Source organism: Salvelinus alpinus, chromosome 20 (genome assembly GCF_045679555.1).
Source record: "Salvelinus alpinus chromosome 20, SLU_Salpinus.1, whole genome shotgun sequence".
In the NCBI taxonomy this organism is placed as follows: domain Eukaryota; kingdom Metazoa; phylum Chordata; class Actinopteri; order Salmoniformes; family Salmonidae; genus Salvelinus; species Salvelinus alpinus.
The window spans coordinates 12042953-12062191 of NC_092105.1; the positions used below are offsets into that span (position 1 = coordinate 12042953).

The following is a 19239-nucleotide window of genomic DNA, read 5'->3' on the forward strand; positions in this document are numbered from 1 at the left end:
TTATTTAGGGGCTTCATAGCAAATACATATGCACGCACGACTTTTCCATTCTAAAATGTTTTCCTTTCACTTCACCAATTTGGACTATTTTGTGTATGTCCATTACATGAAATTCAAATACAAATTAATTTAAATTACAGGTTGTAATGCAACAAAATAGGAAAAATGCCAATGGGGTGAATACTTTTGCAAGGCACTGTACCTAAATTAACTCGACTAACTGGTGCCCCCACACATTGACTCTGTACCGGTACCCCCTGTATATACCCTCGCTATTGTTATTTTACTGTTGCTGTTTAACTATTTGTTACTTTTATTTTCAGTTTTTTTACTTAAGAAAAATGTGTTAACTTCTTAAAGCATTATTGGTTAAGGGCTTGTAAGTAAGCATTTCACCTGTTGTATTTGGCGCATGTGACAAAAACAATTGATTTGAAGTGTGTGTCTGTGTGTCGGTCAGGGTTTGGTTATTTTTAATCATGACAGTGTCACTACAGTATGACACGCTGGACATCGTCTTTCTCCTTTGAGTTACCCTGACACATAGAACATGACTGGATGCCATCCCTCAAATCTGTACTGATGTCTTTATGCTACAGGCTAATGTCCAAAAAAAACTACTGGAGATGCTCCACTCTACAAGGTCTGAGTAGAATCTCCTGGGATCCAGGAATTTTTTGAAACAAGTAAATGTTTTCACTTCACCAGTTTGGACTATTTTGTGTATGTTTAATACATGAAATCCAAAGGAAAGTTAATTTAAAATGTTGTTGTAATGCAACAAAATAGGAAAAAATGCCAAGAGGGATGAAAAGTTGTCACGCCCTGACCATAGAGAAACATTGTTTCTCTAGTAGGTCAGGGCGTGACTAGGGGGTGATTTAGTATATGTATGTCTATGGGGTATTCTAGTTTATTATTTCTATGTGGGGTTCTAGGTTATTATTTCTATGTTGGTGATTTGTATGATTCCCAATTAGAGGCAGCTGGGTATCGTTGTGTCTAATTGGGGATCATATTTAAGTAGCATTTTTTCCACCCGTATTTTATGGGATATTGTTTTGAGTTAGTGCACCAAGCACCTCTGTAGTCACGGTTCGTTGTTTGTTTATTTTTTTGTTTTGCTAAGTTTCACTTTATTCATTAAATTATGTGGAACTCAACATCCGCTGCGCCTTGGTCCGATATTTATTCTAGCGAACGTGACAATACTTTTGCAAGGCACTGTATCAATACATACACACAACATGTTCCAGGCCTTCCTTTCACACCGATGCATTTCCTAATGAAGCCGGTGACGGAGGTGGTTAGCTCATCGATGATGAAGTTTGCTATTGATGCTATCGTCAAGGTAGTATGTTCATATGAGTAGAATACTGTACTGTCAAGCTCACTATCACAGATGATCTCTCTGTAAAATACAAATAATTCAAATCGTATTGGTCACATACACATGGTTAGCAGATGTTATTGTGAGTGTAGTGAAATGCTTATGCTTCTAGATCCGACAGTGCAGCAGTATCTAACAGGTAATATCTAACAATGCCACAACAAAACCCAATACCTAACAAATTCCACATCAAAACCTAATACACACATTCTAGTAAAGGAATGGGATGAGAATATATAAGTATAAAATATATGGATGAGCAGTGACAGAGCAATTCCCTGTTCTCTTGGGTGTCCACAACTGTAACTACACATATCCTACTTGCTCTGTTTTGGACTCAAGGTGCTGGCACACCGCCATACAAACGGCACAAAAAAAGTCAGATTGGTGTGATTCACTTTTCTGTTTTGATTAATGTTTTGTCCAGTTTGACATGTTCAAACAGCATTCATCGGGTTGAGACAATGTGTCTTTACTGTACAGGCACACAAGCATGTGTTCTAAATCTCTGCTTCAACTGAGAAAAGGACACCTGTAAACAAGCAAAAGCACAACTTTGAAGTATATTGCTTTTGATAACAATCTATACTCAACACAAACATGTGGGCCTGAACAGTGTTTGTCTCTCGTCTTTTCGGGCACGCACATTTTATCCGTCCATTGTATGAATGGTAATTGAGTGCAGTAAAAAGGTTATGGATTGCATTTACATTTGTTAAACAAGCGAGACAAAACAAGAATGGATGGCGCTGGGAATTCAGGAGAGGCTTACAGATGTGTTTGTACTCTCTTCAATAGGGCTCTGAGTAAACTGCAGACAGAAGGCAGCAGGCTGTGCCAGATAAGAGGTAGAACGCTGCATGGGCGGCAGCTAGCAGACTTCTCCATTCCCACAGCTGGTCTTCTGGAACCTATATAACATGTTCTTCCATCCAGCACCACCAGTTAACAATGATCCATGTTGGGCACACATTTACCTAATCCAAGTTTGTGGTCACAATGTGCCCTCTCCTCCTGCACATGCTAGTGTGGGTGAACCTGCATTTGTTTACACGGCCCTAATGTCTGCGTTTGATGTTGCCTTGTGTATATGCGTCAGCCTGCCTAGTACATCACCATAGCAAACCCAGTCCCAGCTGGTCCCTGGGGTTAGGGCATGTGGTTCATTTAACCCCCCCCCCCCCCCTGTTACTATCCCTCACCCATCTGCAAGTTCTGCAGGCTCTACTTTTGTCTAATCTTATTGTCCAGTTGTGTGGTCCAGTGCTGCAAGGAAAGACCTAGTTAAGCTACAGCTGGCCCAAAACAGAGTGACACGTTTTGCTCCAAATTGTAGTTCCAGTAATTGTAGTTCCAGTAGTTAGCTACATGGTAAAACAGTAGTGTGTAGTTCCAGTAGTTAGCTACACTGCTACATGGTAAAACAGTAGTGTGTAGTTCCAGTAGTTAGCTACACTGCTACATGGTAAAACTGTAATTAACTACTGAAAACATTACCAAGTTTAAATGTAATTTAAATACCACTAAGCTACACCATCGCACGCTAAGGTGGAGCTTCTGTCTCTTTCAGTTAAGCTTGACTGCTCTTTCAACCTTCACCTTAGCTAGGTTGAGGTGGGCTACACTGTAAAAAATGACACACGGGCTTAGTAAAAATTGCAAAATAATATTTTTACTTAAAATAATACATTTTTTATTTTATTTACATTTTTGAATATAGTACTTCATTTATTTGTATGTGTTGAAAGACTGGCATTTGCAAATAAAAGTCCAAGGTCATGTGCTGCTAAATTTGAACAAATATTTCTAAGTAACAACTTAAAAATATGATATTCAAATTATTATTGTGTTGGACTGACATGCTAGATCTAGTTATGAACGTCAATTGTGCTTGGAACAGCTCAACGGACATCGTCTGGATCTTTCTCCTCTGGACAGGCCATGCGGCTGGTAAGGACCAAATGATCACTTGGAATGTAGTTTAGATCTCTCTCCACATATTTTAGACGAAATGTCAGAATTGGTGGAAAACGTTAAATAATATTCTTCAAGTACGAAAAGCCTTTAGCTAGCTATATTGCCAGAGTACGTTATATATTTTCACGTTGATAAGCTAGCTAGTTAACGGCCGTGATGTCTGTATAGTTAGCTAGTGGTGGGCATGCTACTAGCTAGTAAGTTAGCAGTGCATTTACTCGCCTCAGCGCTGTTTCTAACTTTTGTCATTTTTGTGTAAGTTTTATATTAACCAAAATAGCTATGTAGCTTACCAAAAAATGCATTGTCAGCAAACATTACAGTAGAACTGAACACGTGTGCCCCTGCAAGGTAATGTTTGCCTGCTAGGCAAGCTACCCAGGAAGAGACAAGTAGGAACAATACGTAGCTAGCTAACTACACCTAGCTATCTAGCTACACCTGTCCTTGCAGATACCTTCTTGTTGTTCACGTATTCACATGTTCAAGGCAGCACTGCAAACGTTGACCTTGTGCAGTAGTTATCTAGTCTCAATATCTAACAGCCAAACTAGCTAAATGAAATAGATGGGCTGGCTAGTAAGATAGATAACAAGCAGCTCTTCCAAGTCAGCTTGGATTGCGATGTTTCTGTTATTTAGGTAGCTAGCTATCTAAAGCTGAAGTCATTTGAGTTTTATTTTCCTGACATTGTCATAGATTTTAATACAACCCGTCTTCTTTAGGTATAGGTATTCAGACGTTCCTGAGTACTGGACAGACCATACTTTCCAGAATACATTGACAAGGTATGTCAATATATTCAAATGTTTGTGTTTTCATTGTAACTCACATTAGGGCTTGTTGGGCCCCATGATTTCATGGGATCTGCATCGAAGGAGCAGAGGTCCTGGCTGGTATTCCCAGTGTTACAGTCATGTACCTTGCTTTTGGGCCTCATCTATGGCTTAAATCTAAAGTGCCCCAAAGAACTGAAAGATGCCTTTGAGGTGTTCCAAAAAGTATTCTTGGAACTTGATGATCTCAGGACCTCCCCACGGGTCCAAGCTCTAAAGAAGTTACTTGTTTTCAGAGATATTTAAAGATATCTATGAGAACTCTCAAAGGGCCACTCACAAACTGTGGTCTAAACCCTACTTAGAAAGCTGAAAAGCTAGTTGCTAGGTGGTATAGGAGCTACAGTTTACATGATGGTCTTTTTCAGGTGAAGTTATACGAGACATTGTCAATTCCTGAAAGTGTGAAGAAATACATTTATTCTGTTATGCTTAGAAAAGCTTTAAGCCTGCCCCCCACCCCCCCCCCATCAGCCTGAAAACCCAAAGCTGCTTGAGAGAGAGCAATTGGAGAAATTGAAAATGACAAGTGCTGGTGGACATTTTTTTTTTTACATGTTTGAATCATGTTTCTTTGCTTACAATTATATACTGTTTAAAAGCCAATTCATACTTGATCCGAAAATGTCAGAGGCTCCGTGGTGCAATTGCGGAGCCTCTGGAGGCACGCAGGAGGCCAAATTGAGCTCTGTATCATCGTGCACCTCTGAAATATAGTAACAATGCGGAGGGCTCCGTACATTGACAAGATTGTTTGATGGTGGGAGGTCCTGTATAAAGACAAACTCACTTCCTTGACAAAATCCTTCACAACAACTCTGTTCAACAACTCTGAATGCAACTATGAATGCCCTGACATCTGCAGAGGCCGTATCACTGTAAATGCTGCACGGCAAATGGAGGCGTTGTTGTCACACTCGCCATTGGGGTACCACAAGTGATGGCGCCGGAGGGGAAGGCTGACGTCTTATTGGCTCTTAACCAACCATGCAATCTTAACTTGTTTTGTACATAATGTTGCTGCTACCGTCTCTTGTGACCAAAAAAAGCTTCTGGACATCAGAACTGCGATTGCTCACCTCAAACTGGACGAAGAGTTCTTCTTTAATGAGTTGGACGGGAGGGATCTAATACTGACACCCAACCAGGCCCAGATCCACGTTATTCGCTGGAGAAGGAAACAGATTTTGCGGAAAGAGATCAGGGTGCCTTGTGAGGATCAGGCGACGAGTGGCTAATCTGCCCTTGCTTTCCGTCCTGCTAGCTAACGTTCAATCGCTAGAAAATAAATGGGACGAACTGAAAGCACGTTTATCCAACCAACAGGACAATAAAAACTGTAATATCTTATGTTCCACAGAATCATGGCTGAATGACGACATAAAGAACACACAGCTGGCGGGTTATACACGATCGGCAGTACATAACAACAGCCTCTGGTAAGACACAGGCGGGGACCTATGGATTTATGTAAACAACAGCTGGTGCACGATATCTAAGGAAGTCTCAAGGTGTTGCTCGCCTGAGGTAGAGTATCTCATGATAAGCTGTAAACCACACTATCTACCTAGAGAGTTTTTATCTGTATTTTTCGTAGCTGTCTACATACCACCACAGACTGATGCTGGCAATAAAACCACACTCAATGAGCTGTATACAACCATAAGCAAACAGGAAAACGCTCATCCAGAGGTGGCACTCCTAGTGGCCGGAACTTAAATCAGTTTGACCTAGTTTCTATCAGCATGTTAAATGTGCAACCAGAGGAAAAAAACCTCTAGACCACCTTCACTCCACACACAGAGACAAAAATATCCCTCCATTTGGCAAATCTGACCATAATTCTATCCTCCTGATTCCTGCTTACACGCAAAAATGTAACCAGGAAGCACCAGTGACTCAGTCTATAAAAAAGTGATCAGATCTGTTTTGCTAGCCCAGACTGGAATATGTTCTGGGATTCTCCCAATGGCATTGAGAAGTACACCACATCAGTCACGGGCTTTATCAATAAGTGCATCGAGGATGTCGTCCCCACAGTGACTGTACGTACATACCCCAACCAGAAGCCATGGATTACAGGCAACATTCGCACTGAGCTAAAGGGTAGAGCTGCCGCTTTCAAGGAGCGGGACTCTAACCTGGAAGCTTATAAGAAATCCTGCTATGCCCTCCGACGAACCATCAAACAGGCAAAGCGTCAATACAGAACTAAGACCGAATTCTACTACACCGGCTCCGATGCTCGTCGGATGTAGCAGGGCCTGAAAACTATTACAGACTACAAAGGGAAGCACAGCCGAGAGCTGCCTAATTACACGAGCCTACCAGATGAGCTAAATTACTTCTATGCTCTCATCAAGGCAGCTAACACTGAAGCATGAATGAGAGCATCAGCTGTTGCGGACGACTGTGTGATCACGCTCTCCGTAGCCAATATGAGAAAGACCTTTAAACAGGTCAACATTGACAAGGCAGCAGGGCCAGATGAATTACCAGGATGTGTACTCCAGGCATGCGCTGACCAACTGGCAAGTGTCTTCACTCTCATTTTCAACCTCTCCCTGACTGAGTCTGTAATACCAACATGTTTCAAGAAGACCACCATAGTCCCTGTGCCCAAGAACACTAAGGTAACCTGCCTAAATGACTACTGACCTGTAGCACTCACATCTGTGTCCATAAAAACCTTTGAAAGGCTGGTCATGGCTCACATCAACATCATTATCCCAGAAACCCTAGACCCACTCCAATTTGCATACCTCACCAACAGATCCACAGATGATGCAATCTCTATTGCACTCCACACTGCCCTTTCACACCTGGACAAAAGGAACACCTATGTGAGAATGCTATTCATTGATTACAGCTCAGCGTTCAACACCATAATTCCCTCAAAGCTCGTCACGAAGCTAAGGACACTGGGACTAAACACCTCCCTCTGCAACTGGATCCTGGACTTCCTGACGGGCCGCCCCCAAGTGGTAAGGGTAGGTAACAACACATCCGCCACGCTGATCCTCAACACGGGGGCGCCGCATCACTGCCTGGTATGGCAACTGCTCGGCCTCCGGCCGCAAGGCACTACAGAGGGAAGTGCGTACGGCCCAGTACATCACCGGGCCAAGCTTCCTGCTATTCAGGACCTCTATACCAGGTGGTGTCAGAGGAAGGCCCCCTAGTCATAGACTGTTCTCTCTGCTACCGCACAGAAAGCGGTACCGGAGTGCCAAGTCTAGGTCCAGAAGGCTCCTAAATAGCTTCTACCCCCAAGCCATAAGACTTGTGAACAGTTAATCAAATGGCTACCCAGACTATTTGCATTGCCCCCCTCTGGATCGCTGCTGCTACTCTGTTATTATCTATGCATAGTCACTTTAATAACTCTACCTACATGTACATATTACCTCAATTACCTAGACACCGGTGCCCCCGCACATTGACTCTGTACAGGTACCCCCTGTATATAGCCTCGCAATTGTTATTTTACTGCTGTTCTTGAATTATTTGTTCTTCTTATCTCTTACCTTTAAATATTTTTTTTGTGTTATTTTCTTAAAACTGCACTGTTGGTTAAGGGCTTGTAAGTAAGCATTTCACTGTAAGGTCTACACAACTGTTGTATTCGGCGCATGTGACAAATAAAATTTTATTTGACTTACCGCTAGCAGCATTTTAGCCAAATGATATAAGGAACTGGCAACTCGTTCTCATTCTGAGTAATAAGGTAGGCCACTTGATTTCAACATCTGAACAAAGTGGACAGGATAACATGCTTTTCAAACTATTGGAGACAGACAGAAAGTTGTGTTCATAACAATTCAACTGTTCAACCTTGTTAGCTAGCGAATAGAGCCAAGTTGGCTGAACATGAAATATAAAGATGAATCAGCTAAAATCACCAACACGAGGGCTTGAGAGATTTTTGGATGAGATCTGTGTTAATTCTATAGCCTAATGCCTACTACAAGAAGTTAGTCATTATTGAATGACTAATGAATGTGTATCTGAAAGAATCTGAAAGACAGATGAGTAAATATTGCAAAAAACTCTGGTTAAACTATTTTGATAAAATAATTACATGACCTTAAATTGTACAACAACGTTAGAGAGAACATTTAAAATATATTTTTGTCCTTTATTCCCCTCTCTCTCTCTCTCTCTCTCTCTCTCAGTATGACATAGTTGTAAACCCCCTTTACTTATTACAAACCAGTCATTAGCCTGTTTTTTTTGTGACTTTGACATTTTGCTGCAGTCACAAAAGATTCATTTAGAAATAGCTTGGGAGCAACTACAGTTGACTGACTAGTCTATGCTCTACTGAATGTTCCTCATACTCAAAGCAGAAATACAGACTTCATTATCTTGTTTACATTCCATCCAAAGGAAATGGAGACATCAGGTCAATCATTGACAGGTCATTTTGTTCTGCTTTCCTTTCATGTAGAAATGTCACAAACGTTGGGAGATTAAAGAACTTGCAAGCTAAAGGAAATCCTTGATACAGTAGCTCACTGTATGCATGGCATTGATGTCTATTTACCACTGGCCTTTCAGGACAAAATCCCATAGAGACATTCAGCAGTGCCAGCATACCTACAGTATATCTATCCGTACACACACACACTTTCTCCTCAGTGAGTAGTCGCAAATGTCATAGTGCATCTCACATGGCTTGGCATGAAAATGCGCTACTGGTGGTTGCTTAGGAGACACCGTAGCAACCCAGTCTAATCAGGGATATTCAAGTCATTCTACTTCACAACCTGAATTCTGTTGCCTTTTTCCAAATGTTTTTCAAATCTCTGCTCCGGGTATGACTTTATGGTAAGCTGGACTTCAGACAAAAAGGCAACAATTGAAATTGTGACTGATGAGTAAGAACTTGTTCAGTACACAACTAGTGCTGTGTTTAGAGGGATATGTCGTGTTGCCAAAAAAGCAACTGGTTTGCATCCCTGCTGGGTGTATGTGCTATTGGATAGCTGACCTGTGAGCTCATCTGCCTGTTTCCCTGTTGAGATTCCAGTTGACTCGTATCTATGTTTCAGGTATTAGGGAAGTTTACTCCTTTTATTGAGAGATGCGGAAGAAATTTCCACTTGAAAGAAAATCAACATAATCAATAAATCAATCTTACCTGATGCAGGTTGATCAACACATCCTTGGCAGGGCCATGGCCTCCTGCAGCCATGGGGCCGGGGTCTGGGAGTGGGGAGGCTAGGTGTGGTTGGGGGTGGGGGGCAGAGGGGTGGGTGGACTTGGGAGGACAGTAGCTAGAGCTTGAGGACTGGGGATCAGCCCTTCTCTTTCACAGTGGGGGTTCCAGGAAGCCTGTGGGGTGGCATAACCTGTGTAGGCAAGAGAGAGAAGTGAGAGGTAGGTGGTGAGGGAACCTTGTTTAGCTTGGAACTAGGTCAACTGACACACACACACACGCACACACAACCCAACCATAACTCCAGCTGCAACCCTAACCATAACTCTTGATTTGCCTATATTAGCACGTCTAACTTAATGAATTACAATATTGATTTAGTATCATTTAATATATATTCATTTAAGGGTATACATATTTAGAGGTTTTGATCTTGTGGTGGTCTCTTCTCCCAACAAGGCCTTATATTGGGCTTTATAGCCACAGCTCCTGAACATTTGGACCCACCTGTGATCCTTTACAAACACTGCAGAGCACTTTTTGTTGATTCTGGTAGTTTGGACTTTGCTGTGGGACCCCCGCACATACAGTCTTAACAGCCTGTAGAAGTGTTACTAGAAGTTTATCAAACCTATGTGCCCGTGCACCCTGCCCCACTTGTGGGTAAGAGACCTCAGTCCCCTTACCTAAACCTAACCCCAGTTGAAACCCTAACTCCAGTTGAAACCCTAACCCCAGTTGAAACCCTAACCCCAGTTGAAACCCTAACTCACCCTAACCCCAGTTGAAACCCTAACCCCAGTTGAAACCCTAACTCCAGTTGAAACCCTAACCCCAGTTGAAACCCTTAACCCCAGTTGAAACCCTTAACCCCAGTTGAAACCCTAACCCCAGTTGAAACCCTAACTCCAGTTGAAACCCTAAGAAACCCTAACTCCAGTTGAAACCCTAACTCCAGTTGAAACCCTAACTCCAGTTGAAACCCTAACCCCAGTTGAAACCCTAACCCCAGTTGAAACCCTAACCCCAGTTGAAACCATAACCCCAGTTGAAACCCTAACCCCAGTTGAAACCCTAAGAAACCCTAACTCCAGTTGAAACCCTAACCCCAGTTGAAACCATAACCCCAGTTGAAACCATAAACCCAGTTGAAACCCTAAGAAACCATAACCCCAGTTGAAACCCTAACTCCAGTTGAAACCATAACCCCAGTTGAAACCCTAACCCCAGTTGAAACCCTAACCCCAGTTGAAACCATAACCCCAGTTGAAACCCTAACCCCAGTTGAAACCCTAAGAAACCCTAACTCCAGTTGAAACCCTAACCCCAGTTGAAACCCTTAACCCCAGTTGAAACCCTAACCCCAGTTGAAACCCTAACTCCAGTTGAAACCCTAAGAAACCCTAACTCCAGTTGAAACCCTAACTCCAGTTGAAACCCTAACTCCAGTTGAAACCCTAACCCCAGTTGAAACCCTAACCCCAGTTGAAACCCTAACCCCAGTTGAAACCATAACCCCAGTTGAAACCCTAACCCCAGTTGAAACCCTAAGAAACCCTAACTCCAGTTGAAACCCTAACCCCAGTTGAAACCATAACCCCAGTTGAAACCATAAACCCAGTTGAAACCCTAAGAAACCCTAACCCCAGTTGAAACCCTAACTCCAGTTGAAACCATAACCCCAGTTGAAACCCTAACCCCAGTTGAAACCCTAACCCCAGTTGAAACCCTAAGAAACCATAACCCCAGTTGAAACCCTAAGAAACCATAACCCCAGTTGAAACCCTAAGAAACCCTAACTCCAGTTGAAACCCTAACTCCAGTTGAAACCCTTAACCCCAGTTGAAACCCTTAACCCCAGTTGAAACCCTTAACCCCAGTTGAAACCCTTAACCCCAGTTAAAACCCTAACTCCAGTTGAAACCCTAACTCCAGTTGAAACCCTAACTCCAGTTGAAACCCTAACTCCAGTTGAAACCCTAACCCCAGTTGAAACCCTTAACCCCAGTTGAAACCCTAACCCCAGTTGAAACCCTAACTCCAGTTGAAACCCTTAACCCCAGTTGAAACCCTTAACCCCAGTTGAAACCCTAACCCCAGTTGAAACCCTTAACCCCAGTTGAAACCCTAACCCCAGTTGAAACCCTAACCCCAGTTGAAACCCTAACCCCAGTTGAAACCCTAACCCCAGTTGAAACCCTTAACCCCAGTTGAAACCCTTAACCCCAGTTGAAACCCTTAACCCCAGTTGAAACCCTTAACCCCAGTTGAAACCCTAACCCCAGTTGAAACCCTTAACCCCAGTTGAAACCCTAACCCCAGTTGAAACCCTAATCCCAGTTGAAACCCTAACTCCAGTTGAAACCCTAACCCCAGTTGAAACCCTTAACCCCAGTTGAAACCCTAACCCCAGTTGAAACCCTAACCCCAGTTGAAACGCTAACCCCAGTTGAAACCCTAACTCCAGTTGAAACCATAACCCCAGTTGAAACCCTAACCCCAGTTGAAACCCTAAGAAACCATAACCCCAGTTGAAACCCTAAGAAACCCTAACTCCGGTTGAAACCCTAAGAAACCCTAACTCCAGTTGAAACCCTAACCCCAGTTGAAACCCTTAACCCCAGTTGAAACCCTTAACCCCAGTTGAAACCCTTAACCCCAGTTGAAACCCTTAACCCCAGTTGAAACCCTAACTCCAGTTGAAACCCTTAACCCCAGTTGAAACCCTAACTCCAGTTGAAACCCTTAACCCCAGTTGAAACCCTAACCCTAAAGGAGTTGGCACATCATTTGATTTCAGTTAGAGCAACATTGACAGAATGAGCAGAGTAGACAACTTAAACATTGGTGAACTGTATAACTCTTAGAGGATTTGAAAGACACTTTACATCAAAAAAGAGAATAGGAGAGGTAAGTGTGATAGAATTGAGTGAGGGCATGTATGAGGAAATTGAGAGGTGATGCTGACTGGGTTATTATAACACAGTACAACAATGTTGATCTCAGTTAGTGCACCACATTCAAATAGCATACACTTCATACAGCACTTCATACAACACTTCATACAACACTTCATACAGCACTTCATACAGCACTTCATACAACACTTCATGCAACAACAACAAGACAGGTAACAGCGTGAAATTCAATGACTGTAAAATGCAAGTGCAATAAATATGAAATTACATGAGATGTGAAACCATGACAGACAAGGACAGTACCTCTGTCCCAGTGAGGTCATTAACCCACATGTCACCCTGGTGCCCTGACCCTTCATACAGTAGGCTACATGGGTAATGTTTACTAGGCCATAACATGGAGAATAAGAGAAAAATGCACAACATAAACAATCATTCTTATTGGACATGTTCTGATTGTACCTCTTCCGTTTCACTCAGCTTTAAAACGTTTCTTCAATTTTTTTGCCTCCTGACCATGACCCAGGAATTGACCAGCGGGTCAGGGAACCCCTGCCAAATGTTAACCTAAGCTGCTCGGGGCTAGCCAAGGGCAACATTTCCTCAGCCAGTGGAAAATGACAGGGAGAGTATGATGTTGCAGAGGACTGCTGCCTGGCAAAAAAACACACACGCACTGAAGGAATAGGTCTTCTCAGGATAGTGGCCAGAACAAACATCTGCTCCTGATCATCCCAATCGAGTCCCCCTCCACTCCACCACTCCTCATTATCCCACTCCAGTCCCCCTCCACAACTCCTGATCATTTCCAGTGGCATCCTACCATCTGTCATTACGTTGGCTTGATGGGGGAGGTTTATGACCCCAATAAATACCTTCCCCCCCGTTTCTCTCTCTCTACTCTATAGAGTTGAGAGAGAGATTCTGGTGTAAACAAAAGATGGGAAACGGAACCATATTTCGGTAATCCAACCAGTTGAAAATATGCGTTGGGACTTAATGAATATGATGTCTGTTCAGTTGGCGTCTGAGACATGATTACTGATGATAGGACGACATAAACTGTATCTTGGAAAGTCTACACATTATAGTTATCAGATTTACATGGTATTGTTGTGCAATTTAAATGTTTAAATGTGAAACTATTTGTGAAAAGATTAAATGAAATTTAGCTTCTTAATGAGAGAACGGTTTGTCATAGAGTAAACTCTGCCAACTCCGTGGCCCCGCCCATGTGAACAGACAGTGGTTGTAAACTCTGCCAACTCAGTGGCCCCGCCCATGTGAACAGACAGTGGTTGTAAACTATGAAACACGGCCCTCTCTCCCAATCCTACATAAGCCCCTTGACCAAAATGTAACTTTCTGTTCCGAGGACATAAGGGCGACGGTCCTACGTTAAAAGGGCTCAGATAATAACTGGTTCCAAGGACGTGTGGACTTGTGGTCCCCACGTTGAAAGGACAAAGACCACCTACAGAACTAAGCCAACCTTAGAGAACCTAATGAAATTAGCATCAAATTTTAATGTGAAGGTGACGACCTAGATGCCGGAAGGATGAATTTCGACTATACCAGCCAGAATATAGCATGACAATATAGCATGGCAACTTGGTATAAACATTGAACTCTTATTCATTAATGAATAACCTATAAAGCGTTACATGGGCTTGCTCCTACCTATCTTTCCGAGTTGGTCCTGCCGTACATACCTACTCGTACGCTACGGTCACAAGACGCAGGCCTCCTAATTGTCCCTAGAATTTCTAAGCAAACAGCTGGAGGCAGGGCTTTCTCCTATAGATCTAAATTTTTATGGAATAGTCTGCCTACCCATGTGAGAGACGCACACTCGGTCTCAACCTTTAAGTCTTTACTGAAGACTTATCTCTTCAGTAGGTCATATGATTGAGTGTAGTCTGGCCCAGGAGTCTGAAGGTGAACGGAAAGGCTCTGGAGCAACGAACCGCCCTTGCTATCTCTGCCTGTCTGGTTCCCCTCTCTCCACTGGGATTCTCTGCCTCTAATCCTATTACAGGGGCTGAGTCACTGGCTTACTGGTGCTCTTTCATGCCGTTCCTAGGAGGGGTGCGTCACTTGAGTGGGTTGAATTACTGACGTGATCTTCCTGTCTGGGTTGGCGCCCCCCCCCCTTGGTTTGTGCCGTGGTGGAGATCTTTGTGGGCTATACTCGGCCTTGTCTCAGGATGGTAAGTTGGTGGTTGAAGATATTCCTCTAGTGGTGAGTGGGCTGTGCTTTGGCAAAGTGGGTGGGGTTATATCCTGCCTGTTTGGCCCTGTCCGGGGGTATCGTCGGACGGTGCTACAGTGTCTCCCGACCCCTCCTGTCTCAGCCTCCAGTATTTATGCTGCAATAGTTTATGTGTCGGGGGACGAAGGTCAGTCTGTTAAGACTGGAGTATTTCTCCTGTCTTATTCAGTGTCCTATGTGAATTTAAGTATGCTCTCTCTAATTCTCTCTCTAGTCGGATCTGAGCCCTAGGACCATGCCTCAGGACTACCTGGCCTGATGACTCCTTGCTGTCCCCAGTCCACCTGGTCATGCTGCTGCTCCAGTTTCAACTGTTCTGCCTGCGGCTACGGAACACTGACCTGTTCACCGGACGTGCTACCTTGTCCCAGACCTGCTATTTTCAACTCTCTAGAGACAGCAGGTGTGATATTGATACTCTGAATGATTGGCTATGAAAAGCCAACTGACATTTACTCCTGAGGTGCTAACCTGTTGCACCCTACAACCACTGTGATTATTATTATCTGACCCTGCTGGTAATCTGTGAACATTTGAACATCTTGGCCATGTTCTGTTATAAACTCCACCCGACACAGCCAGAAGAGGACTGGCCACCCCTCAGAGCTTGGTTCCTCTCTAGGTTTCTTCCTAGGTTCTGGCCTTTCTAGAGTTTTTCTTAGCCACCATGCTTCTACACCTGCATTGCTTGCTGTTTGGGGTTTTAGGCTGGGTTTCTGAACAGCACTTTGTGACATCAGCTGATGTAAGAAGAGCTATATAAATACATTTGATTGATTGATAATAATGAATACGTTTCAAGTTTAAAAGTTTGTTCTTCATGTACACAGGTGTAAAACAGTATAGTGAAATTCTTACCAGGAGAGCTCTTTCCCAACAATGCAATGGTAAGAATGATAATACTATACACTGAGTATTCAAAAAAGATCTATGGACAGCAGTGTAATGGAGTAATGTATCTGATCAATAATCACTTTAGCAGCAATGTAAGTTGTGTCTGAGTGGGTAGAGACCTGTGGATGGGCATAGAGTCCGTGTGGATAGGCTGTGGGAGAGGGAGAGCATACAGTAGTTGTTAGCCATTTAACAGTCTTATGACCAGGGGATAAGAGTCTGTTTGTCTGAGCCTTGATATTGTTGCACTGGTACCGCCTACTGGACAAGAGCAGGGAGAACAGTCCATGTCTCGGGTGGCTGGAGTCTTTGGCAATTTTTCGGGCCTTTCTCAGACCGCCTGGCATGTACTTCCTGGATGGCTGAATAAGATAATATGGACACTTGAAAAATACTGGACTCACTCTGAGATGCTTTAGGAATACGAGCCCAGGTCCCCCACGTCTATGAAATCTTATACATTATGATCTAAAATACAAAACTATTCCTAGATCAGTTTTCCCACTCTGAAATGCAGGTCCCGGTTAAAAAGTCTAAAAGTTGTCATTACATTGTGATAATGGCCACTGTAAGTAAGTATCCAGGCTAATACAAAGTAAGCCTGACAAAAACGTTGCCAGACCTTCAGCTGAGAATGCTGATCTGTCATTCAATGGGCACTTCAATGGTAGGCAAGCCGAGAACACTCTGTCATTCAATGGGCACTTCAATGGTAGGCAAGCCGAGAACACTCTGTCATTCAATGGGCACTTCAATGGTAGGCAAGCCGAGAACACTCTGTCATTCAATGGGCACGTCAATGGTAGGCAAGCCGAGAACACTCTGTCATTCAATGGGCACTTCAATGGTAGGCAAGCCGAGAACACAGCTCACTTGAGGCGATATCGTCCCACTCTAGGCAAGCTATTAGCCGTCCTATCTGCTGATGTATGTATCTATGTTTAGAGACTAGTGGGCTGCTGCAGAAACACTAGGATGGTTCACATGATAGAAAAACGGCCTCAGACAGACAGTGTTATGGTGGAGAAGACCTGGATCCGTTTAATTAGGTAGAACATTCCAAAAAAAGCATTTTGGTTCAACTACCTGAGCAGTCTCACAGCCATTTGAAATCATTGACTCTGTTACAGAGATGATGCATGTGATCTAGGCTGGGCAAAAGGCCAGCAAGCCAGGAATTACAAAATGCTGCTTTCCTCAATATATAGGCTTAGCTGGTTGAAACTAAAGACTCTTATACAGACAAATATGTGAGCTTATTGTGACTTATTTAGAATTCAAGACACAGTTAACCAGCATGGCTACCACAGCATTCTGCAGCGATACGCCATCCCAATTGGTTTGCGCTTATTGGGACTATCATTTGTTTTTCAACAGGACAATGACCCAATACATCTCCAGGCTGTGTAAGGGCTATTTGAACAAGAAGGAAAGTAATGGAGTGCTGCATCAGATGACCTGACCTCCACAATCACCAGACCTCAACCCAATTGAGATGGTTTGGGATGAGTTGAACCGCAGAGTGAAGGAAAAGCAGCCAACAAGTACTCTGCATATGTGGGAACTCCTTCAAGACTGTTGGAAAATCATTCCTCATTAAGCTGGTTGAGAGAATGCCAAGAGTGTGCAAAGCCATCATCAAGGCAAAGGGTGGCAACTTTGAAGAATCTAAAATATATTTTTGACTTAACACTTTTTTGTTTACTACATGATTCCATATGTGTTATTTCATAGTTTTGATCTCTTCACTATTATTCTACAATGTAGAAAATAGTACAAATAAAGAAAAACACTTTGAATGAATAGGTGTGTCCAAACATTTGACTGGTACTGTGTCTCTTAGGTAGTAGATGTCCTTATTGCCTAAATACAGTATACTTGTATTTATTTATTTTACCTTTCTTTAACTAGCCAAGTCAGTAAGAACCAATTTCTTATTTATAATGACAGCCTACCCCGGGCAAACCCTAACGACTCTGGGGCAATTGTGCACCGCCATATGGGTATAATTGTGATGCTGTTCAACTGCATGTATGTTAATTGATAAACCTACTATATTGAAATTGAAAACTCATAATACCGAGGCCATGTGGTTTTCAACAAAAGAACACTGCTCACCTCCCATTCTGCAGAACCAATAGGCTTGTGGAATGAAGTCATGCACCTGATGTCAATTTTTCCCTCCGCTGTCCTACCATCAAGTTCATGGCATGGGCCATAAAACAGAATAGCGAAGGCTGCATGGCTTGAACAGATGGAAATTGGGGGAATAATTCACGCGTTTTGTATTGACTGAAATATTATTAAGAATATTAGTAATAAGATTAAACTATTTTCATATCATTTCCGATTTCGCCCAATAATAACGTGATGGGATGCGCTTTCATTCAACAATTCACAGTCCTTTGTTCTATGCAAATGAGCATTCTTATCTGCATGTTGATTTAGTGGCCTAAGTAATTGTCATAACGGTTTACCTTAAAAGGTGGCAGAAAAGCACCATTAAACTAATGACACAAATATAAAGCCGTCAAATGCAGCGCCAAGCCGCCTCCGTAGCAACCCATAATTCACCTGCATCGATACAGTGAGCATTTTGCGATACACAGCGCTATCATCCGTCTGTAGCCTATGGATAACATGCGTGGACCCTTAGATGTTAATTTACAAGGTTGCATTTGAATGCTGCATGTCATCATCAAGTCCTTTATTTCAGGTTAATATTAACCGTAAATAGGCTACTTTGATGACTGGATCAACGTAGTTCTGGGTGCTTAGGAGAAGCAGCGACTCCTCCTACCAATTTCCTTGAGTCAAGACGATGGCTAGTGGTCTGTATTGTTCTTTCCGAATAGCATAGCAACATTGTATGTATTTTTCATATGGTCTTGGTCTGAACGTTTCGGATTTGAACGCTTACCTGTGCGTTTGGAGAGCTGTCCAGTTGGAAACGGGAGGAAAGGCTTGCAGTCAAATTGCGCAGCAATCGCGATGATGCTTCATATTGAAAACGCTCTGCTAGTATCTAGCCAGCTGCTTAATAGAATGATGCTTTAACCACGTGACCAATGAAGCAACCCTCTCCAGGCATCTGGTCCACAACAGAATAGTTCACTTCTAGTAGTAGTAATAGTAGTAAAATCATTAGCTGCAACATAATACCATTGTGGATACCATTTGTATGGTTCTGTGTCCAGTATGAAATAAGTTAGAAGTAGTTTCACAAGCCAATGCCAACTAGCTCAGTGACTGGACGTTTACAGGAACAGATAGCAGGCTAGCTGTTCCTGTTCATCTGACTCTGGGGAAGTAGATAAAGGGCTTCATTGCAAAGTCTCGAACTATCTCTGTAATATGGAGCAGAAACAGTCATTGGAGCTAATTACAGGGGGTTTTCTGTATAGGAAAAGTCTTAGGTGGGCCTTCTAGGTGGCAATTTTTGGGATGAAAAAAACTGTTTGTCAACTTAAAAAGCATGCAGATAAGATATTGAACGAAATATATTTTAAATAATACCATATTTGACAACTAATAGTCAAATTAAAGCTAGACAGTCAGGGAGAATCGAAAATCCATAAAATGCATTTCATTTCAGGAAATTTGCTTCATAACTGCAAAAATGTTCTCTCAGCTCCATGCCAAACTGTGTAGAATTGCTGGAAATGTGTGCCACCAAGATAGCTTTCTAGCTAATAGACTATGTTAGAGTTAACACGTTGTCTTCCAATGCAAACATATTGCGTGGCCGGTTTGCCTGGGTGGAGGTCCCTGGGCAGAGCTGCTCATTTACA

General features: G+C 42.9%; 1 protein-coding gene across 2 annotated transcripts in view; it reads right to left on the reverse strand.

The window, feature by feature from the left end:
• Positions 1-18643, reverse strand: part of LOC139546307 (anion exchange protein 3-like) — a 91039-nt gene extending 72396 nt beyond the window's left edge. For both annotated transcript variants that reach the window (XM_071354522.1, XM_071354521.1), the window contains exons 1-2: positions 18369-18643; positions 9347-9557 (exon numbers count right to left, since the gene is read on the reverse strand). In XM_071354522.1, the coding sequence (XP_071210623.1) occupies positions 9347-9400 (54 nt within the window). In that variant the 5' untranslated portion in view covers positions 9401-9557; positions 18369-18643. The remainder of the gene's footprint in view (positions 1-9346; positions 9558-18368) is intronic.
• Positions 18644-19239: the final 596 nt, after the last annotated feature.